Consider the following 24,831-nt stretch of genomic DNA (forward strand, 5'->3'; position numbering starts at 1 on the left):
AGGTCACACGCCTTTGCTCGAGAGAAAAACCTAACCCATTATTCTGAATAGCAAAATCATCATTAAGTTCAGAAATTCTATCAACTAGAACATCGGCAGGAACCTTCTTTCTAAGATTTTCATTATAAGCAACATGATCTAAAGATTGTAAATGCATTATGTCTTCTTGGTTAAAAAGGATAGCTTCTATGGGAGGATGACCAACATCAACCCTATAATGCGCAAAAATTTCTTTAGCCTCTTTCATTATAAATCTGAACTCATGAGCCAAAAAGATAGTAGCGACACGCTTAACAGAAGAGTGTTCAATATTAGAGAATTCTAGGAAAATTCTTTGTATGCAAGGATGCATATGAAGAAATTGCCTTTCAAGTTCAACTACGAGCAAAGATATTGCATCCGCAAGGCTACTAGTTCTATGAAGAATAGAGCCACCCATAATGGGCAAAGCACCAGCACAAGTAAAGAAATCTTGAATAACTCCTTTCCCAATAATATTACCACTACCAACTTGAAACCTTTTAGTATGCAAGATAGTAGGTTCCTCAGGAGGATCATCAAAAGCATCAAAGTTTCCCATGTTATCATCAGCGATAACCTCCCCAGTTTCAGACATAATGACAGCAAATATCTCAAGGAACAAGCAAGGAAAAGGCGAAGGGAAAAGAGGGCGAATAAAATGGCAAGGGTGAAGTGGGGGAGAGGAAAACGAGAGGCAAATGGAAAATAATGTAATGCGAGGGATAAGAGTTCGTGATGGGTACTTGGTATGTCTTGACTTGTGCGTAGACTCCCCGGCAACGGCGCCAGAAATGGCTCGTTGACGGGAAATCAAATCTTGACTTGACTTGGTGTAAGCCTCCCCGGCAACGGAGCCAGAAATCCTTCTTGCTACCTCTTGAGCACTGCGTTGGTTTTCCCTTGAAGAGGAAAGGGTGATGCAGTAAAGTAGCGTAAGTATTTCCCTCAGTTTTTGAGAACCAAGGTATCAATCCAGTAGGAGACCACGCTCAAGTCCCTCGTACCTACACAAACAAATAAGAACCTTGCAACCAATGCGATAAAGGGGTTGTCAACCCCTTCATGGCCACTTGCAAAAGTGAGATCTGATAGAGATGATAAGATACTATTTTTGGTATTTTTATGATAAAGACTAAAAGTAAAGAAAGCAAAATAAACGGTAATAGAAATAACGATAGATTAATATGATAGAGAATAGACCCGAGGCCATAGGTTTCACTAGTGGCTTCTCTCAAGATAGCATAAGTATTACGGTGGGTGAACAAATTACTGTTGAGCAATTGATAGAATTGAGCATAGTTATGAGAATATCTAGGTATGATCATGTATATAGGCATCACGTCCGTGACAAGTAGACCGACTCCTGCCTGCATCTACTACTATTACTCCACACATCAACCGATATCCAGCATGCATCTAGACTATTAAGTTCATAAGAACGGAGTAATGCTTTAAGCAAGATGACATGATGTAGAGGGATAAACTCATGCAATATGATATAAACCCCATCTTTTTATCCTCGATGGCAACAATACAATATGTGTCGTTTCCCCTACTGTCACTGGGATCGAGCACCGCAAGATTGAACCCAAAGCTAAGCACTTCTCCCATTGCAAGAAAGATCAATCTAGTAGGCCAAACCAAACTGATATTTCGAAGAGACTTGCAAAGATAACCAATCATACATAAAAGAATTCAGAGGAGATTCAAATATTGTTCATAGATAATCTTGATCATAAACCCATAATTCATCGGATCTCGACAAACACACCGCAAAAGAAGATTACATCAAATAGATCTCCAAGAGAATCGAGGAGAACTTTGTATTGAGATCCAAAGAGAGAGAAGAAGCCATCTAGCTAATAACTATGGACCCGAATGTCTGTGATAAACTACTCACACATCATCGGAGAGGCTATGGTGTTGATGTAGAAGCCCTCCGTGATCAATGCCCCCTCCGATGGAGCACCGGAAAAGGCCCCAAGATGGGATCTCATGGGTACAGAAGGTTGTGGCGGTGCAAATAGGGTTTTAGCTCCTCTGCTGATGTTTTCGGGGTACGTAGGTATATATAGGAGGAAGAAGTAGGTCGGTGGAGCTACGAGGGGCCCACGAGGGTGGAGGGTGCGCCTAGGGGGGCAGGCGCGCCTCCCTGCCTCGTGGCCTCCTCGTTGATTGCTTGACGTCCACTCCAAGTCCTCTGGATCACGTTTGTTCCGAAAATCACGTTCCCGAAGGTTTCATTCCGTTTGGACTCCATTTGATATTCCTTTCCTTCGAAACACTGAAATAGGCAAAAAAACAGCAATTTGGGCTGGGCCTCCGGTTAATAGGTTAGTCCCAAAAATAATATAGAAGTGTATAATAAAGCCCATTGAACATCTGAAACAAATAATATAATAGCATGGAACAATCAAAAAATATAGATACGTTGGAGACGTATCATTCTCATACATGGATCCTATCTCAGATTTCATGGCCTCAAGCCATTTGTCGGAATCTGGGCTCATCATAGCTTCTTCATAGTTCGAAGGTTCACCGTTGTCTAACAACATGACTTCCATGACAGGATCACAGTACCACTCTGGTGCGGTACGTGTCCTGGTCGACCTTCGAGGTTCATTAGTAACTTGATCCGAAGTTTCATGATCATCATCATTAGCTTCTTCTCTAGTCGGTGTGGGTATCACGGGAACAGTTTTATCTGATGTGCTACTTTCCAATTCGAGAGAAGGTACAACTACCTCATCAAGTTCTACTTTCCTACCACTCACTTCTTTTGAGAGAAACTCCTTCTCAAGAAAGGATCCATTCTTGGCAACAATGATCTTGCCTTCGGATCTGTGGTAGAAGGTGTACCCAATAGTTTCCTTAGGGTATCATATGAAGACGCACTTCTCCAATTTGGGTTCGAGCTTATCAGGCTGAAGCCTTTTGACATAAGTGTCGCAATCCCAAACTTTAAGAAACGACAGCTTAGGTTTCTTACCAAACCACAGTTCATACTGTGTCGTCTCAATGGATTTAGATGGTGCCATACTTAACGTGAATGCAGTTGTCTCTAATGCATAACCCCCAAACGATAAAGGCAAATTGGTAAGAGACATCATAGAATGCACCATATCTAATAAAGTACGGTTATGACGTTCAGACACACCATTACGCTGTGGTGTTCCAGGTGGCGTGAGTTGTGAAACAATTCCACATTGTTTTACATGAAGGCCAAACTTGTAACTCAAACATTCACCTCCATGATCAGATCGTAGAACCCTTATTTTCTTGTTACGATGATGCTCCACTTCACTCTGAAATTCTTTGAACTTTTCAAATGTTTTAGACTTGTGTTTCATCAAGTAGATATATCCATACCTACTTAAATCATCTGTGAAGGTTTAGAAAATAACGATACCCGCCGCGTGCCTCAACACTCTTCGGACCGCATACGTCGGTATGTATTATTTCTAATAAGTCATTAGCTCGCTCCATTGTTCCGGAGAATGAAGTTTTAGTTATCTTGCCCATGAGGCATGGTTCGCAAGTATCAAATGATTCATAATCAAGTGATTCCTAAAGTCCATCCGCATGGAGTTTCTTCATGCGCTTTACACCAATATGACCTAAATGGCAGTGCCACAAGTATGTTGCACTATCGTTATTAACTTTGCATCTTTGGGCATCAATATTATGAATATATGTATCACTACGACCGAGATTCAATAAACCATTCACATTGGGTATATGACCATAGAAGGTTTTATTCATGTAAACAGAAAACATTTATTCTTTGATTAAATGAATAACCGTATTGCAATAAACACGATCTAATCTTGTTCATGCTCAACGCAAACACCAAATAACATTTATTCAGTCTCCACACTAATCCCGAAGGTAGAGGGAGTGTGCGATGGTGATCATATCAATCTTGGAAACACTTCCAACACAGATCGTCACCTCGCCCTTAACTAGTCTCTGTTTATTCTGTAAGTCCTGTTTCGAGTTACTAATCTTAGCAACTGAACCGGTATCATATACCCAGGGGCTACTATGAGCACCAGTAAGGTATACATCAATAACATGTATATCAAATATACCTTTGTTTACTTTGTCATCCTTCTTATCCGCAAAATATTTGAGGCAGTTCCGCTTCCAATGACCATTTCCTTTGCAGTAGAAGCACTTAGTTTCAGGCTTGGGTCCAGCTTTGGGCTTCTTCACGGGAGTGGCAAATTGCTTGCCATTCTTCTTCAAGTTCCCTTTCTTTCCCTTGACCTTTTTCTTGAAACTAGTGGTCTCATTAAGCATCAACACTTGATGCTCTTTCTTGATTTCTACCTTCGTCGATTTCAGCATAGTGAAGAGCTTGGAAATCATTTTCGTCATCCCTTGCATATTATAGTTCATCACGAATTTCTAGTAACTTGGTGATAGTGACTAGAGAACTTTGTCTATCACTATCTTATCTGGAAGATTAACTCCCACTTGATTCAAGCAATTGTAGTACCCAGACATTCTGAGCACATGCTCACTGGCTGAGCTGTTCTTCTCCATCTTGTAGGCAAAGTACTTGTCAGAGGTCTCATACCTCTCGACACGGGCATGAGTCTGAAATACCAATTCCAGATCTTGGAACATCTCATATGCTCCATGGCGTTCAAAATGTTTTGAAGTCCCGATTCTAAGCCATAAAGCATGGTGCACTAAACTATTAAGTAGTCATCATATCGAGCTTGCCAAACGTTCATAACATCTGCATCTGCTCCTGCAATAGGTTTGCCACCTAGCGGTGCATCAAGGACATAATTCTTCTGTAAAGCAATGAGGATAATCCTCAGATCATGGACCTAGTCCGCATTATTGCTACCATCATCTTTCAACTTGGTTTTCTCTAGGAACATATCAAAAATATAGGGGAGCTATATTGCGAGCTATTGATCTACAACATAGATATGAAAAAACTATTAAGACTAAGTTCATGATAAATTTAAGTTCAATTAATCAAATTACTAATGACCTCCCACTTAAATAAAAATCCCTCAAGTTATCTAAGTGATACATGATCCAAATCAACTAACCCTTGTCCGATCATCACGTGAGATGGGGTAGTCTTCAATGATGAACATCTCTATGTTGATCATATCTACTATATGACTCACGTTCGACCTTTCGGTCTCCAGTGTTCCGAGACCATGCCTGTACATGCTAGGCTCGTCAAGTTTAACCCAAGTATTCTGCATGTGCAAAACTATCTTACACCTTTTGTATGTGAACGTAGAGTCTATCACACCCGATCATCACGTGGTGCTTCAAAACGACGAAATTTGGCAACGGTGCATACTCGGGGAGAACACTTTTATCTTGAAATTTAGTGAAGGGATCATCTTATAATGCTACCGCCGTTCTAAGCAAAATAAGATGCATAAAGGATAAACATCACATGCAATCAAAATACGTGACATGATATGGCCATCATCATCTTGTGCTTTTGATCTCCATATCCAAAGCATCGTCATGATCTCCATCGTCACCGGCTCGACACCTTGATCTCTATCGTTGCGTCGGGGTCGTCTCGCCAACTATTGGTTCTACAACTATTGCTAACGCAGAGCGATAAAGTAAAGCAATTACATGGCGCTTGCATTTCATACAATAAAGAGACAACCCTAAGGCTCCTGCCGGTTGTGGATATTACAAAACATGATCATACCATACATCAACATATATCACATCACGTCTTGACCATATCACATCACAACATGCCCTGTAAAAACAAGTTAGACGTCCTCTACTTTGTTGCTGCAAGTTTTACGTGGCTGCTACGGGCTTCTAGCAAGAACCGTTCTTAACTACGCAAAAACCACAACGGTGATTATCAAGTTTGCTATTTTAACCTTCTTCAAGGACCGGTCGTAGTCAAATTTGATTCAACTAAAGTAGGAGAAACAGACACCCGCCAGCCACCTTTATGCAAAACAAGTTGCATGTCAGTCGGTGGAGCCGGTCTCATGTGCGTGGACATGTAAGGTTGGTCTGGGCCGCTTCATCCCACAATACCGCCGAATCAAAATAAGACGTTGGTGGTAAGCAGTATGACTATCACCGCCCACAACTCTTTGTGTTCTACTCATGCATATCATCTATGCATAGACCTGGCTCTGATGCCACTGTTGGGAAACATTGCATGGAAAACAAAAAAAATTCTACGCACATGCAAGATCTATCCATGGAGATGCATAACTATGAGAGGGGAGAGCATCTAAATACCCTTGTACTCCCTCCATTCTGAATTACTTGTCGCAAGTATGGATGTATCTAGATGTATTTTAGTTTTAGATACATCCATTTCTGCGACGAGTAATTTGGAACAGAGGGAGTAGATCACTAAGTAGAAGTGTTTATCACGCGGTTGATGTAGCCATACTCTTCGCGATCCGATCACGATCCAACCGATCTAGTGCCGAACGGACGGCACCTTCGAGTTTAGCACACGTGCGGCTCGATGCGTCTCCTCCTTCTTGATCCAGCAAGCAGGAGAGGATAAGTAGATGGAATCACAACCAACACGACGACGTGGTGGTGGAGCACCGACAGCGCTTCGCTAAGCGTCGTCGGGACGAGGTGGTGGAACTACGGAGTAACGGGAGAGAGAGGGGCACCAAGGGCTTGGTGTATCCTCTTGGGGCACCCCTCCCCTCTATATATAGGTGGAGGGGCGTTGGAAACAACCCCTCCAAGCCCTAGGGCGCAGCTAAGGGGGGGAGGACTTGGACTCCAAGTCCAATCCTATTCCTACTAGGACTCCTTCCTTTTTTTGCCTTCCCTAGCCACATGAGATTTTGAGGACTTGGTGCGCCTAGCCCAATAAGGCCAGGGCACCTTCCCACAGCCCATGCTAGCCCTTGGGTCATGGTGGACCCACTTGTGGACTTCCGGACCCCTCCGGGATCCTCCGGCACTTTCTGGAAGCTTCTCGGTACAATACCGAAAAAACTGCACCTTTTTTCGGAACCCAAAATATGACTTCCCGTATATAAATCTTTACCTCTCAACCATTAGGAGCCTCCCTGTTACGTCCGGGATCTCATCCGGGACTCCGAACAACATTTGGTTACCACTCGTCAAATATCCCAATACTACTCTAGCGTCAACAAACGTTAAGCGTGCGACCCTGCGGGTTCGGGAATTATGTAGTCATGACCGAGACACCTCTCCGGTCAATAACCAATAGCGGGATCTAGATGCCCATATTGATTCCTACATATTCCACGAAGATCTTTTATCGGTTGAACCTTTATGACAACATACGTAATTCCCTTTGTCTGTCGGTATGTTACTTGCCCGAGATTCGATCATCGGTATCTCTATACCTAGTTCAATCTCGTTATCGACAAGTCTCTTTACTCGTTCCATAATACATCATCTTGCAACTAACTCCTTAGTCACTTTGCTTGCAAGGCCTCTTATGATGTGTATTACCGAGAGGGCCCAGAGATACCTCTCCGATATTTGGAGTGACAAATCCTAATCTCGATCTATGCCAACTCAACAAACACCTTGGGAGATACCTGTAGAGCATCTTTATGATCACCCAGTTACGTTGTGACGTTTGATAGCACACAAGGTATTCCTCCGGTATCTGTGAGTTGCATAATCTCATAGTCGAAGGAATATGTATTTGACATTAAGAAAGCAATAGCAATAAACTGAACAATCAATATGCTAAGCTAACGGATGTGTCTTGTCCATCACATCATTCTCCTAATGATGTGATCCCGTTATCAAATAACAACACATGTCTATGGTTAGAAAACCTTAACCATCTTTGATCAACGAGCTAGTCTAGTAGAGGCTTACTAGGGGCACGGTATTTGTTTAGGGTCCCATTTGTTTACATATTCACACATGTATTTAAGTTTCCGGTCAATACAATTCTAGCATGAATAATGAAACCTTTATCATGAATAAGGAAATATCATAATAACAACTTTATTATTGCCTCTAGGGCATATTTCCATCAAGGAACCCAAGTAGGATTCGGCACTACTTGGGGCGCCCTCCTGGCTGCTCCCTCTCCCCCCATATATATATATATATATATATATATATATATATATATATATATATATATATGTGGGAGGGGGGCGCCTAGCACACCAGAACATTATCTTAGCTGTGTGCGGCACCCCCATCCACCGTTTACTCCCTCGGTCATATTTTTGTAGTGCTTAGGCGAAGCCCTGCGGAGATCACATCACCATGCCATCGTGCTGCCGGAACTCATCCACTACCTCGCCATCTTGTTGGATCAACAAGGCGGAGGACGTCATCGAGCTGAACGTGTGCGAACGCGGAGGTGCCATACGTTCGGTGCTCGATCGGTTGGAACGCGAAGAAGTTCGACTACATCAACCGCGTTGTCAAATGCTTGCGCTTACAGTCTATGAGGGTACGTAGACACACTCTCCCCTCTCATTGCTATGCATCTCCATGGATAGATCTTGCGTGTGCGTAGATTTTTTTGTTTTCCATGCAACATTTCCCAACAATCTATCACAAATATTTTCCCATTAACTTGCCAATTTCTGGCGGCGTTACCCAGGTGGGATTGACAACCCCTCTTACGCGTTGGGTTGCAAGTATTTGTTCTTTGTGTGCAGGTACCGTTTACATAGTGTTGCTTGGTTCTCCTACTGGATTGATAGCTTGGTTTCATAACTGAGGGAAATACCTACCGCAGCTGTACAACATCACCCCTTTCTCTTTGGGAAAATACCAACGCAATTTCAAGCGACATCATGGTACAAGATCAAGTTTCCATGTTTTCGCTGAATGTCTGGTTTCCACTAGATTTGCACTCTTCCTTCAAAGGATGTGCTGATCTTGGAGGAGGCAACCCAATGAGCCATGACCTTGTCCCCTCCTCCATTTGCTTTGTAAATCTAGCCCAATCTAGAGAAGAGGGAAGCACTACATGAGCCACGGGACAAAAGAGAATGGGGCAAAGTATAAAATATGAAGTGTACCGACACAGTTGGTCGGACAATCGCTAGAGAGGAATCATCTGTGCCGCTCGCTGACTGCCGGCCCAACACGGAACGCTGAAGGAGGGCTGCCACTATTGGCGGCACAATCACTGGAGAGGAATCACCCGTGCGGCTCGCCGGCTCGTCTCCTAACCCTACATTCTCATGGTAAGGAAGAGAAAGGAAATCGAATCGTGGAAAGGTATGGGACGACTCAACCTCAAGATGTTTTCGTACCGATGTAGAGGATTCTTGCGGGGTTTAGTTTGCAATTTGTACATCCTTCCTTCTCGCATTGCACATTTTTTTTCCAACGGCACAAGATCAAGTTCCCTGTTTTCGCTTTTCGCTGAATGTCTGGTTTCCACTAGATTTGCACTCTTCCATCAAAGGATGTGCTAATCTTGGAGGAGACAACCCAATGAGCCACGACTTTGTTCCCTCCTTCGTTTTCTTGCAAATCTAGCCCAATCTAGAGAAGCATGAGCCACGGGACAAAAGAGAATGGGGCAAAGTAGAAAATATGAAGGGTACGAAACTACATGAGCCACGGGACAAAAGAGAACGGGGCAAAGTAGAAAACATGAAGGGTACACAACTATCCTCATACATGGGGGCCTAGTTCCAGTACGACATCACTGGGGAACGCTCAGACGAGTACCGACACGGTTGGCCGGACAATCGCCAGAGAGGAATCATCTGTGCCGCTCGCTGACCGCCGGCCCAACACAGAACTCTCGAAGGAAGGCTGCCACTGTTGGCGGGACAATCATTGGAGAGGAATCACCCGCACTACTCGCCGGCTCGTCTCCTAACCCTAGATTCTCATGGTAAGGAAGAGAAAGGAAAGCGAATCGTGGAAAGGTACGGGACGATTCAGCCTCAAGATGTTTCCGTACCGATGTAGAGGATTCTTGCGGGGTTCAGTTTGCAATTTGTACATCCTTCTCGCATTGCACATTTTTTATCCAATGGTACAAGATCAAGTTTCCATGTTTTCGCTGAATGTCTGGTTTTCACTAGGTTTGCACTCTATGCGATTATACCGTGTTAAAGAAAAGGGCACTACTCTGCGCCGGTGCATCGGCGCAACAATTCGGCCGGTCCACCTAGGACCCTACGATTCCACATGAGCGAACGCCCAGGATCTGCTTTCCCTGTTGATTCCTCGCGTCCTCTAGCATCGTCTCATCCACAGATGAAAAATCCCCCTCCCCATCCCCTCCGCACCTCCTGCGCGCTGCCATGGCTCGCCATAAACAAGCTGCTACCCCCCGGCGTCCTCCACGTCCGTTGTTGGACGCAGCTCGCTGCACCCCTCGCTGTAGCCGTCGCCGTCGCCGGACGCCCTGCCAATCACGCAGCTGATTTCCAGCGCCACCCACTTGTTGGATGCAACTCAATCGAGCCTAATGCAGCTTGCGATTAATTCGGTTCCAGCATACTCACGCACCCATCGAACCACGGCGTGGTCGTCCTCCCGGCCGGCTCAACGTCGTCAACAAATTGTAGCACTGCGTTCCAGCAGAAAAACAAATCCGTGCACTAAGAAATTCAAGAAAAGTCAGTTGAAGCAAAAACATAAGCCGGTTCCAGCAAAACAAATTGCAGGTTCCAGCAAAAACATGGATCGTCGTCTTCAGGTCGTAGCAAATTTTCTGGCCGGTCGTAGCAAAACCAAAAGCCGGTTCCAGCAAATGGCCACCATGGTTGCAGCAGACTCAGAGGTGTGGTTCATCGTCGTCAGCTGCGGGCTTCCAGCATCTTGCCGCCAAGGTTCCAGCATCTGACACCACGGTTCCAGCTTCCAGCAATTACGGTTGCAACACCCGCAGCGCGAGTTCACTGATAGACGATTCTGATGGGTGAGTCGCAATAAAAATCACGGGATGCCGGTTCCAGCATCAGGACATGCTGGTTCCAACATCTTTCATTTGCTGGTTATGTTGGAGAACGTAGTAATTTCAAAAAAAATCCTACGCACACGCAAGATCATGGTGATGCATAGCAACGAGAGGGGAGAGTGTTATCCACGTACCCTCGTAGACCGACAGCGGAAGCGTTATCACAACGCGGTTGATGTAGTCGTACGTCTTCACGATCCGACCGATCAAGTACCGAACGTACGGCACCTCCGAGTTCTACACACGTTCAGCTCGATGACATCCCTCGAACTCCGATCCAGCCGAGTGTTGAGGGAGAGTTTCGTCAGCACGACGGCGTGGTGACGATGATGATGTTCCACCGACGCAGGGCTTCGCCTAAGCTCCGCAACGGTATTATCGAGGTGTAATATGGTGGAGGGGGGCACCGCACACGGCTAAGAGATCTCAAGGATCAATTGTTGTGTCTCTGGGGTGCCCCCCTGCCCCCGTATATAAAGGAGCAAGGGGGAGGCAGCCGGCCAAGGGGAGAGGCGCGCCATAGGGGGGAGTCCTACTCCCACCCACCGGGAGTAGGACTCCTCCTTTCCTTGTGGGAGTAGGAGAAGGGAAGGGGGAAGGAGAAAGAAGGAAGGGTGCGCCCCCCTTCCCTAGTCCAATTCGGACCAGACCATGGGGAGGGGTGCGGCCACCTTTTGAGGCCTTTCTCTCCTTTCCCGTATGGCCCATTAAGGTCCAATACGAATCCCGTAACTCTCCGGTACTCCGAAAAATATCCGAATCACTCGGAACCTTTCCGAAGTCCGAATATAGTCGTCCAATATATCGATTTTTACGTCTCGACCATTTCGAGACTCCTCGTCATATCCCCGATCTCATCCGGGACTCCGAAATCCTTCGGTACATCAAAACTCAATAAAACTGTCATCGTAACGTTAAGCGTGCGGACCCTACGGGTTCGAGAACTATGTAGACATGACCGAGACACGTCTCCGGTCAATAACCAATAGCGGGACCTGGATGCCCATATTGGCTCCCACATATTCTACGAAGATCTTTATCGGTCAGACCGCATAACAACATACATTGTTCCCTTTGTCACCGGTATGTTACTTGCCCGAGATTTGATCGTCGGTATCTCGATACCTAGTTCAATCTCGTTACCGGTAAGTCTCTTTACTCGTTCCGTAACACATCATCCCGCAACTAACTCATTAGTCACAATGCTTGCAAGGCTTATAGTGATGTGCATTACCGAGTGGGCCCAGAGATACCTCTCCGACAATTGGAGTGACAAATCCTAATCTCGAAATACGCCAACCCAACAAGTACCTTTGGAGACACCTGTAGAGCACCTTTATAATCACCCATTTACGTTGTGACGTTTGGTAGCACACAAAGTGTTCCTCCGGTAAACGGGAGTTGCATAATCTCATAGTCATAGGAACATGTATAAGTCATGAAGAAAGCAATAGCAACATACTAAACGATCGAGTGCTAAGCTAACGGAATGGGTCAAGTCAATCACGTCATTCTCCTAATGAGGTGATCTCGTTAATCAAATGACAACTTATGTCTATGGCTAGGAAACATAACCATCTTTGATTAACGAGCTAGTCAAGTAGATGCATACTAGTGACACTCTGTTTGTCTATGTATTCACACATGTATCAAGTTTCCGGTTAATACAATTCTAGCATGAATAATAAACATTTATCATGATATAAGGAAATAAATAATAACTTTATTATTGCCTCTAGGGCATATTTCCTTCAGGTTCCAACTCCTTCTACCATTCTACGAGAGGTTCCAACTTTTCCTCTCGCTAGTCGCAACTTTGGTGCTGATGGGTTGCAGCTCCTTGTGCATCGCCGGTTGGGAGGTGGCGGTTGCTGGCGGCGTATCGTGGTGGCGGTGGTGCTCTGCGCAACAGGGGGCAGGTGTGGAGGAAAACAGAGGATGAAGAAGGACGAGCTCGAGCGGAAACGAGTGGAGGAGAAGACCCGCGGAATAGGATAAGGAAGAGGGAGTGGGCTGTGTGGGCCAACAACTCTGCACGTTATACGTGGGTGAAGGAAGGAGCGATCGCCTCAGATCGAACGAGTCGTGTGCAGCCGGCCGAAGTTTCGACCGGTGCGCCGGTTCTAAACGTTTCCCTAAAGAAAACTCGGAGGGAATAGAGAGTTACTTTTGCTAGCAAATCCGTGTTCTTGTAGGGATTAGCATGTTTCCAGTACTATATATGTCAAGGGTGTTTCTGAAAAAAGAGAGAGAAGATAACCCGACGTGCAAACCCCGAAGGCCCAAACCCCAGTAGGTCTCGCCCCTCCCGATCCGAACCCAGACCCAAACCAAGCACCGGCGGCGGCTGCAGCGATGGCGGCGGCGGCGATGAACACGGACGTGGAGGCAGTCGACTTCGACTCCGACGACGACGATCTCATGGACGAGGAGGGTGCCATCGAACCCTCGCCGGCCCCCGCTCCCCGCCTCCGATCTACCATCGCAGGGGGCGGCGGCGGCGACGACGATGCCCCGCGTAAGACCAAGGGGCGCGGCTTCCGCGAGGACCCTAACTCCTCGTCCGCGCACCGCGACTCGCGGTTAGCTGGCGCAGGCCGCTCAGGCTTCGACGCCCTCGCCTCCGATGGCGGCCCTGGACCCGTGCGCTGTACGTCTCCATCCCTGTCCCTCCCTCTTGTGTTTCCCGATAAGAAGATTTCTAGTCAGGTAGGTTGGCGTGGTCTGACGTTCGCGTAGGAGGTCTGGTAACCTAGTATGTTCTCTTCTTCAACGTGTTAGTTTTGCTGTTTGAGGAACGAGATCTGAATGTCAAGGCACTGCAAAGATCCCGTCTTGATAGGTTTCTTCCGAAGCCCATGGGCTGCTGCGTATGGCAATGAGATATTTGGGTTCCTTGCTGCTATAGATTGCCTTTTTCTTCAGCAATGTGGATGTGCAGATGAATGCTTTGGGCGATTTGGTCGGATGGTTTCCTTGGGTTTGGAAATTGCTGCTTGCTCATGGTTTTACCAAGATTGTTTACCTATGATTTCAGTGTAGATCTCTGAACCGTTTCATCCTACTGTACATGTTAGTGACCAGCGTTGATCATAAATACGATTCTTTTTGGATGTTTGCCTCAGGATTCGTTTTCTGCTTGAGACGTTGGGTTACCTTTAAGGGTTAATTGCAGCCCGTGAGTTGGTTTATTGGGATGATTAATTTTTGTTTGCGAAAAAGGTTTTTTTATGTGCTTGACTGCTGAGGTTGTTCTTTGATTGAAGCTGTGGCTATCTTACTTCTTGTGATGTGAACGGGCATGACTTAGGGTGTTGCCTTCTATATTATTTTTCATTACATAATTAAATTGATAGTCCCCTAAACCTTCAGCTCCTCCAATAAGCTGCTACGAATTGATAAGCTCTTAGTGCAGGAAGGGAAACCTTAGAGCTTTCTTCCCTTATCTTCCCAAGCAGACCATATGATTCTCATTATTCTATTTCTCCGTCTTTCCAGCCAGCATTCCCGCTTATTCTGATTGGAGTGATGTGTGGTACTGGGGATAATGCAATTGATGGTGCTTGATTGACATACATCCACAAAACCTTTGAATATGTTTACTCTCAACTTCTGTTGAGTTCTATTAGCAAAATGTTGCATATGACATACTCCCGTTGCTATTTTCTGCTCATACCAAAGCTTGCTTTGTATAAAACATTGAATCAAAAAATATACTATTAGTAGCTAAATAAGTACAACTGCATTTCTGGACACTGTCCTTTTCAATGTGTATTTCCTAGCAGGAATTGTCACTAATGGAGTTAATTTCTTGTATGCTTTGCCTTGTGTACAGCCATTGAAGGGTGGATTGTACTGGTTACTGGAGTTCATGAAGAAGCTCAGGAGGAGGACCTCCATAATATTTTCGGGGATTATGGGCAGGTCAAGAACTTGCATTTGAATTTGGATCGCCGGACTGGATTTGTGAAGGTATGCTTCCTACCACCTTTAGTCCTTCAATTTTGCGGAGATGCCATTCGGTTTAGTTTTGTTTTCTAGTTTGCACTTGTGAAATCCTCGGGCAATTCCTTAATTATGAGTACGACAGGCTTCATAGTTTGTCATCCATAGAATAAGAACAGGGTTTGCTTGCATCCTTTCTTATCCCCTCCTATATTTGTGTGGCTTCCCTTCTCCTATGCAGGGATATGCTCTAATTGAGTATGAGAACTTTGAGCAAGCCAAGCGTGCAATAAGAGAATCAGACGGAACTGAGCTTCTTTCGCAGATAATAAGTGTTGACTGGGCATTTAGCAGTGGCCCTGTCAAACAGAGAAATACTCGGAAGAGGTATGGTTTATGTGAGCTTTCGTATTTAGTTCTTTTTTTGGTTATGTTAGAAGGAAATTGCAGGCATGACAGCTACAGGTTTGATTGGCCCAACATATTTGTGAGAACCTTCTGGATATAGTGATAAAAACGTTACTTAGGTACTCTGAACTACAAATTAGTGTCCAACTGGCCATAGTTATCATCCATATATGAGGCTTTTAGGCAAGCACTAAAGCAGGAGTCAGCTCTAGATTTTGGTGCAGAGACTGCTCGGGTGAAATGTCGCCTGATGCCTACTTGAGAGTTGAAAATGGGAAGAGCAAATCATTCTCAATTATGATTAAAAAATTAGACTAGGAATGGAGAATATAAATCTACAGCGTGTTTGATTGGGGATAATTAGAGCTAGGGAATGGGAATTGAAGGGGTACAAGACTTCAAATCTATTGTTTGGTTAATGGGATTGGGAATTCATAAGGGAATAGTCATGGGACTTGGGACTCACATAATTCCTATCATGCGCCAAGCAGAGGATTGGGAATAAAATGACTCATCCCATGTCTAATCTCAATAGAACTCCCTACTCTAAATTCCAATTCCCCTTCCCAAATGTTGCCAAACACGCTGCTACGTTAAGTTTGCTAAACCTAGTTTGATGAAGTTAGTTTTGGTTTGGTGCTTTGGTTAAACGTGTACTGGCCACCATGGTTTTTGAGTCGCTGTATAGTCGCCGACTAATCGCCAAGTCGTTTTCCAAAAATCAGGGCGACTCGCGACTATACAGCGACTTTCGTCGACTATACGCCGAGCCGCAGGGCTCGCATCGCCAAGTCGCGACTCAAAAACCTTGCTGGCCACCAACTGAAAACCACCAAATCATTATGATAAAAAGAACATTAGGAATAAGAATTATAAATCTAAATTAAGTTTGCTAAACTTAGCTGGTAGTAATTGGATATAGTTATGTACCTTCTGAACTCTTGATGCTTAGTACAATCCCAAGAAGATTTTTCCTGGCTGGTTTTCAAGTTCTTGAAAATGCTTTAATCTGAGGGGTTGGAGTTATCCTTTATTCCTTCTGCATTCTCCCAAACAAGTAGCCCCCCCCCCCCCCCCCCCCCCCCCCTCTGCTTTATGCACTTCTTTTCTAATATCTGCTGAGATTCCCCAAGTAATAATGTAGTATTTCTACAGTAGTTAATCATAGAGGATTTCAGTTAAATTTTGGCCAAGTGTTTTTGGCTATGTAATATGATTATATGGATTTTAATTATACATTGGCTTGTACATATGATTTATTTCTTCCAATATTTCCTAGTTTTACCTTGACGATGCTTTTCTAGTCTGAATGCGAGTCACCGACCAAATGCATACATAGTCCAGTATGTCCTTTACACAGCTCTCAGAACCGAATATAATACTTGAGTTTGTACTGTGTTCATTTCAGATCACCGAGGCCTAATCGCTCAAGGAGCCCACCAAGGAGAAGATACCCTTAGGAGCGACGGAATTGCGAGAATCATGGGGATTCAGTTGTTTGCTTGTCTTATCGTAATTTGATGGCGGCCCTTGTCTCTCTGTACCAATTTCCGGTAGTAGTTGTATGGCATCTCAAGGTCCTTCCTTTGGTGGATGGAGCCATGTTTGCTGTTGAAGTTTGGCTTGCCAGTTTGAGACAATTGTAGCCGTTGATGTTGGATCCGTGATGTGTTGGATTGGAATGTTCTTGCCACAATTATGCCACATGCCTGATGGGTAATTTGTATCATTATTTCTTCCATCGTTATTTTTTACTCTTCTGCTCAACTTATTCGATAGACTTGGAGTGACTTCTGTTTTTCTTTTCTTCACTTAAGCGACACCTACAGGGCAAATGGTTTTGAGTGAGTCCAACTAACAAATGTCCAACTTAGGTAGCAGGGTTGGTATGCTTGTCAGTTTAATGGGCCCCATCAGGCCTTTATCGAGCACTGCAATTTTGCTAAGCATAAGGGTTACCTCCTATGCCGCCCCGAGCACCTAGCTGGTCACCGCGCAGCCGTCTGAGCCATTCTGCGCCGTTGGATGCCTCCCCCGAATCGTCTCCTTATAGCTTGGCCAACACATTGCTACACTGCTGTCGTGTGCTTGCCGTCAGTCCTCGTTGTCGGCCTGCTCGTTCGCTTGTAGCTGAGGCCGTCGGGTGACACTTGCAACAGCCATTGCATGGAGCTCGTTGTGCCTCCACCCCCTTGGCTGCCGCATCGCCAGGTGGGTTTCCAGCATCGCCACCAGTCGTCGTCATAGTATGCCGCGCGCCCGTCGCAGTACCCATTGCTTTGCCACGCAATTCCCGTTGTTGCCGCTCACCATCGTTAGCTTGCTGTCTTCGGTTGAAACTTTTTCAGAAGCTGGTTCAAGCTTTCTTGGCCGCTGGTTGCAACTTTTTGTGGTTGCCTCGTCTAAGGTTGAAACTTTCTCCAGTTGAAACTTTTTCAAAAGCAGGTTGTAGCTTTCTTACCCGCTGGTCGTAGCATTTTAAAATCCTAGTTGCAGCTCCTCCACGCGACGATCACAACCCCTACTTTCTCTGGTCCCTGCAAAAAATAACGACGCCGATCATAGCATTTGGTGCTGCTAGTTGCAGCTCCAATGCATGCTGATCGCAACCCCTGCTCTCTCTATTTCCAGCAAAAAATGGCGCCAACTGTAACAATTGGTGGCTTGGCGCACCGGTTGCAGGTCCCCTATCAAGTTCGCTGGGATACGGTGCCCACACTTGTAGCGCACGGTCCCAACATCCGCGGTAGCCGATTCCAGCATCGGTAGCACGTGGGGTCACCCATGGTCTTGATAAGGACATGAAAACCATTCAACCCTTAGAGTCGAGGGTGACTCCTTTTCAAGAGGGGGAGGATGATGAGGACATCCCAGCTATGGATACCACACCAACAATCATCAACGGTCCAATCACAAGAAGTCGTGCAATGCAAGTACATGCTCAGGTGAACGCTAACTTAAGTTTATCTTTTGACCTTGAAAACATGGTTGTGCCTTCACCTCCTTTGTTGTTGGTTGAACACAGGTGAAATATCGAAGAAGGCCAAACACATATCAGTCCATGCAAAACAATGTTTTATGGCGAAGAAACAAAGTTAGGAGTTCATGAAGAAATGAGTTTTCTGCTTAAGAAACATTGTTCCGATTCTTATGAAACAATGTTTTGCACGCATTTGGATATCCCAACTTGCGAAAGGTTTCCAGAACCCGACTATGCTGTTGAAGGAAACATTGTTCGACTCCAGTGAACAATGTTTGGTTGGGAACTGCCAACCACCTCCAACGGGAGTTTTTCAGAAGCTACCTCGTTAAGTCTCAAAGCCATTTTAGTCAAACCAAAGCTGGTTCTCTTTCACACCTAAGCTGGTTCCCAAAGCTAGTTTGTTTCCACACCTATCCAGGGGGGTTGTCCCGATTATAAATAGGCTAGCTCTTCCCTTCGTTGGGACTTTTGCCATTTCTATCAAAGACCAAAGACATAGACTCCTCCTGAGATTGGAGAGCTCTTGTTATCCTTATTCTCGTGATTCCTTGAGAAATTGCTCCTAGTTCGTGCTCCACGACTAGATCATGTTGTGTGGATTAGAGTTCATGGTTTCCCTTGCGGATTGCACCTATCCCGTGCTCCACGACTTGAGCGTGGTTGTGTGGGATAGTATTGCGGGTTGTGGATCGGCGAATGTTCGGATTGCAAACTTCGGTGAGCCTCCTCCTCGTCGGGTCATAATCTCTTATTTTCTATTTTTTGGCTGCTTGCAGCTAGTTATCCCCATCCATTTATCGATCCTACGCCGTGAAAATTGGACCTCCCCTTGTACTCCCTCTTCTCCGAAGACGCAGTCGCATCATCTGGTATCAGAGCAAGGTTTACACGGTAGGATCTGTATCTTTGTTGCTAGATCTATCCTTTTTAGTTTGGTTTTCCCCCTCCTAGAGTCCAAAGCCAAAAAGCCAAAAAAATCCAAGCCTTTGTTATAGAGATTTAGTTGTTTGCTTTCCTCTTTGTGTTTGCACCAAGTTCTATCCAAAGTTGTTGCTGTTTTTCTTTGAGTCTTGTTGTTGGATCTATTGTGTTGCAAAAAAAAGAGCAAAAAAAAAGAGAGAGGAAAAAAGAGTGAAAAAAAGAGCAAAAAAAAGAGAAGAGAAAGTGTTGAGCAACTGTGCAATCATATTCAGTTTGGTGAGAAATTTCAGAAGTTGAAGTGGCAAGTGTTGCAGCTCAAACGTGGTGCAAGGATCTACAAATTTTTCTTGTTCATTTGGTTTGCATCGATTGGATCTCAGCACTAGCCCTCCCTTTTACCCCACCCAGATCCACCTAGAAACCGTCAGCTTCCTTCCTTTCATTTGCCCGTCCACTCCTGATTTGCTACTTCCGCACAACCGCCAAGGAATCATTAGAATTTGGGTAAGCAAGAAGGTGAGCTGAGTGTTTTCCACATATATTTTTCCTTTTGACCATTTGTTTCCGAGAGTTAACATGACAGGATCCAACTCGAGTGTACATGGACATCAACATGTGAAAGATGATCTCCCAAAAACTCGCGCAACACTTGGTGATATGATTGAGGAGAGTATAGTTGCAGCTATGCGAAGGATGTTCGGTGGTCGTCTTCCTATCGCAGGTAATGGGGATCAACATCAACACATCCCCGCTGCCTCGCTGGCCGCCGACAACCGGCGACGTCAAGGAAACGACGATCGCCCTGTTGGTCTTGGAAGAGCGGCAGGAGCTGCTGCCCACGGCGCCCCTGCTGTTGGTGCTGAATGGAGGCGTGGCGACTTTGATGCCCCCCGTGAGGGTGGGCTGCATGGAGGAGAAGCTCGCGGGTGAGGCCATGACCCCCGCGGGTTTGCTGCTATTCACCGGCGACGAGCGGCACATGATGGTGATGCCATCTTCCTTGAAGATCTCTCCGAGCATGGTGACGAAGATGAAGGCATGGGGGACTATGAACCCTACTCCCCGCCTCGCCGTGGTGCTGTTTATGGTCGCAATGGTCATCATTATGACCGTCGTGATCAGGATGACCGTGACAACCAAGCGAGAGTGAAGCTACATGTGCCATAATTCACGGGAAAAGAGGATCTGGATGCATATATTGAGTGGGAAGAGAAGTGTGATCAAATCTTTCGCATCCATGGTTTTTCTGAAGCCAAGAGAGTTGATCTTGCTGTTATGGAGTTCTATGGTTATGCTCTTACATGGTGGAATCAGCTGCAAGACGATCGGTTGATGTCAGGCAATAATCATATCCGCAGCTGGACTTTGATGAAGCAAGTCATGAGACGCCGTTTTGTTCCATCATACTATGAGAGGCAATTGTACAAGCGTTTGCAAGAGCTCACTCAAGGTTCCCGCACCGTTGACGAGTACTACAAAGAGATGGAGGTGCTATTGATTCGAACAAGAACCCATGAAAGTGATGAGGCGAAGATGGCGAGATTTTTACATGGGCTGAATGATGAAATATCAGATTTTGTGGAGATGTTTCCTTATGATACATTACAAGATGTGGTTCATCAAGCTATGCGAGTTGAGAAGAAGTATATGCGTAATGGTCATACTCATGCCTTCCAAGACCGCACCACCACATGCTCATGGCAGCGAACACAATATCCATATGGTTCTCAGTCTGAGGGTGCACCACCTAGGAACCCACATGCCTCGACGGCTTCCTCACATGCTAACCGCAATCAAGATAAGAGGTCATCATCAGCAGCATGAGTATCCTTCGCTCAACCTCCGGAAAAGAGTTCTACATGCAGCAACGGCATTCAATGCCACAAGTGCAAAGGAAGAGGTCACATTTCTTCGGAATGTCCAAGCAAAAGAACTATGATCATCAATGAACGAGGTGAATGGGAGTCTGAAAGTGACCCTGAAGGTGGCAAGGATGAAGTGGAAGAGGAGCAAGGCAGGGAAGTACGAGGCACTATTTTATCTCATGAAGAACTTGATGGTGAAGCTTTGGTGGTATGTCGTTCACTTAACGCCCAGGTTGTGGAGGGGGAAAAGGGACAACGGCATAATCTTTTCCACACCCGTTGCCTTATCAACTCAAAAATATGACGAGTGATTGTTGATAGTGGCAGCCGCAACAATATTGCAAGCACGGAGATGGTTGAGAAGCTTCAGTTGCAAACAAAACGTCACCCAAATCCATACCACATGAGATGGTTGAATGATTGTGGTGCAATAAAGGTGATGAGCAGCGTGCAAATACCATTTTCAGTAGGGACATATCAGGGTAATGTTGGGTGTGATGTGGTTGGGCGACCGTGGTTGCATGACCGAGATGTGCAAATCAACGGGCGTGCAAATCGCTTATGTTTTGTCCATAGAGGAGAACAGTTCACTTGGCTGTCCATGACACCCGAGGAAGTCTATCTTGATGAGATGAAAAGAAAGGGAAAGAAAAAGGAAGAGAGTGATCATACACAACGAGCGAGCCACCAATATAGTGAGGGAGTGTTTCCACAGCCAAAAGCTCCACAGCCAAATATGACCAAGCCCCGGGAAAAATAGGGATTAGTTGTGATGGCTAGGAAAAGGGATATGCGGGCATTGAGAGAACCTAATACTCCATTCTTTGTACTCATGTACAAGGAAACTTTATTGGCTGCTAACGACTTACCCTCAACTCTTCCTAGTGTTGTATTGGATCTTTTGCAGGAGTATGGGCATGTGCTTCACAAGGAGGTGCCACCCAGGTTGCCGCTGAAGCGAGGCATTGAACACCAAATCGACTTGGTTTAGGGCACCCCGCTTCCAAAAAATCCACATATTGAGAGTGCTAAGAGGGGTGAGTTGAGTGACTCCACCAAATGTGAGGAAGAACGTCCATTTTCCAAACATCCACATATTGAGAATGATAAGAGAGGTGAGATGAGTGACTCCACTAGATGTGAGGAAGAGTGTTCACTTTCCAAAAGCCCACATAATCAGAGTGATAAGAGAGGTGAGGTGAGTGAGTCCACCAAATGTGAGGATCAGATTGTTCAAAATGAGATTAGAGATATGGAATATCTCCACCCATGTATACCTCACATTCAGCGAGAGAGGATTAGTGAGTTGTGTGAGTCCACCAAATATGAGGGTGAGGTAATCCACCACAAGATTAGAGAAATGAGTGAACCACAACATATTATACCACACCATCAAAGTGAGAGGAGTAGCGAGTTGTGTGAGTCCACCACATCTGAGCTTGAGGTGTTTACACACAATATCAAAGAGATGAGTGATCCACCACATGCAAGGAGAGAAGACTATTCAACTACTAACCATTCACAAAGCTCTCTTTCTTTGAAGTATGTGCAGATGCAAAAATCATACTTAGCTGCCCTGCTACAACGATGGGAGGATGAGATCCATGAACAATTATGGCGCACGTGGAGCACCATCAAAGAAACATCATGTGGGGTAAGTGATCTTCAGAAAGGCATGGAGGTACTCAGTGAGGTAAAAGAAAAGAGATCATTCATCTTGAAGCACCCAGAGGTATGCACTTATGAACTCTTGAAGCATTGGCGCGATGAAATTAGAGAAAAGATGATTGCTATGTCATCCATCAAACAATATCCTTTTGTTAATCATAATGAAACCATCAAGGAGCCAATAAAACTAAAAACTGAATATGCTTATTCAAATTTTACTTGGCCAAGATACTTTGTATTGTCCTTGTGCTATTATTTTGTAGACCGAAGGAAGTCGAGGGTGACTTTTCTTCAAGAGAGGGAGGATGATACAAACATGGATGTGCCTGATTACAAGTTTGTACTCCATGGAAATGTTAGCTGGAAAGAATTGCTGAGTCGAACAAAAAATTTGAAGTTCGCAAAGGTAAAAGCTAAACTTAAGCATTCGATAAAATCTTGGCATTGTTTCTTTGTACTGGCCAATTTTCTTTTGTGTGATGACCAGCTAGAGTCGAGGACGACTCATTTTCAAGAGAGGGAGGATGATAAGGACATGCAAACCATTCAACCTTTAGAGTCGAGGACGACTCCTTTTCAAGAGGGGAGGATGATGAGGACATCCCAGCTATGGATACCACACCAACAATCATCAACGGTCCAATCACAAGAAGTCGTGCAATGCAAGTACATGATCAGGTGAACGCTAATTTAAGTTTATCTTTTGACCTTGAAAACATGGTTGTGCCTTCACCTCCTTTGTTGTTGGTTGAACACAGATGAAATATCGAAGAAGGCCAAACACATATCAGTCCATGCAAAACAATGTTTCATGGCGAAGAAACAAAGTTAGGAGTTCATGAATAAATGGATTTTCTGCTGAAGAAACACTGTTCCGATTCTGACGAAACAATGTTTTGCACGAGTTTGGATATCCCAACTTGCGAAAGGTTTCCAGAACCCGACTATGCTGCTGAAGGAAATATTGTTCAACTCCAGTGAACAATGTTTGGTCGGGACCTGCCAACCACCTCCAACGAGAGTTTTTCAGAAACTACCTCATTAAGTCAAAGCCATTTTAGTCAAACCAAAGTTGGTTCTCTTTCACACCAAAGCTGGTTCCCAAAGCTAGTTTGTTTCCACACCTATCCAGGGGGGTTGTCCCGATTATAAATAGGCTAGCTCTTCCCTTCGTTGGAGACTTTTATCATTTCTATCAAAGACCAAAGACATAGACTCCTCCTGAGATTGGAGAGCTCTTGTTATCCTTATTCTCGTGATTCCTTGAGAAATTGCTCCTAATTCGTGCTCCATGACTAGATCGTGTTGTGTGGATTAGAGTTCGTGGTTTCCCTTGCGGATTGCACCGATCCCGTGCTCCATGACTTGAGCGTGGTTGTGTGGGGTAGTATTGCGGGTTGTGGATCGGCGAATGTTCGGATTGCAAACTTAGATGAGCCTCCTCCTCGTCGGGTCATAATCTCTTATTTTCCATTTTTTGGCTGCTTGCAGCTAGTTTTCCCCATCCATTTATCGATCCTACGCCGTGAAGATCAGACCTCCCTTTGTACTCCCTCTTCTCCGAAGACAAGGTCACATCAGGTCTGCTGTTGCAGCTCGCGGTCACCGAAGTTGCTGCTGTTGAAGCACATGGGGGTTGCTGTTGTAGCACTACTGCACTAGTCGTTGTCCGTCATAGCAGATGGTCAGCAGCAGGTTGTCGTGCCGCGTCAGTGACGGCAAGCTCTCTTTCCCCGCGTCGGCGACGGCGCCTTAGTGCTGGCCAGCAGCAGCAGAGAAGGAAAAAGAGGCAGAGGACGTCATGCGCGAGGCGTTTACCTAAGCATAATGGGCACCCAACCGAAGCTGTCGCGACTCACTGGGGTGTTTGCGGCTACTGATGTGCAAAGAAGTTGGGTTTGCGTAAAAAACCATATGCATGGTGAAGTAAATAAAAAAAAATGCTCGTATGCATCCCAATTTTGATGATTTATTCACCCTAATTTTTGTAGCTCCAGCCCCTCAAAAGGTCCAGCGTGACAAATGTGATCGAACTAAAGTAAAAAACCTGTAGCATGTGTTCAGTTTGAATCTGTGCTGGAGTTAAAAAAATGTAG

At 45.2% G+C, this 24,831-nt stretch overlaps 1 protein-coding gene across 2 annotated transcripts; it reads left to right on the forward strand.

Annotated features, from left to right (window-relative positions):
- The first annotated feature begins 13,195 nt into the window (after window positions 1-13,195).
- On the forward strand, window positions 13,196-17,045 carry LOC109774414 (RNA-binding protein Y14A). Of its 2 annotated transcripts, XR_002235544.4 has the most exons (5): window positions 13,198-13,595; window positions 14,781-14,917; window positions 15,132-15,277; window positions 16,707-16,820; window positions 16,851-17,045. XR_002235544.4 is itself a non-coding variant. In XM_020333133.4 (4 exons), the coding sequence occupies exons 1-4, from the start codon at window positions 13,301-13,303 to the stop codon at window positions 16,756-16,758; spliced, it is 630 nt and encodes a 209-aa protein (XP_020188722.1). In that variant the 5' UTR covers window positions 13,196-13,300; the 3' UTR covers window positions 16,759-17,045. The 2 variants fall into 2 exon arrangements, 1 of the variants encoding a protein (XP_020188722.1); XM_020333133.4 differs by having other exon boundaries at window positions 13,196-13,595; window positions 16,707-17,045.
- Window positions 17,046-24,831: the final 7,786 nt, after the last annotated feature.

This window comes from Aegilops tauschii, chromosome 1 (genome assembly GCF_002575655.3).
Source record: "Aegilops tauschii subsp. strangulata cultivar AL8/78 chromosome 1, Aet v6.0, whole genome shotgun sequence".
NCBI lineage: Eukaryota > Viridiplantae > Streptophyta > Magnoliopsida > Poales > Poaceae > Aegilops > Aegilops tauschii.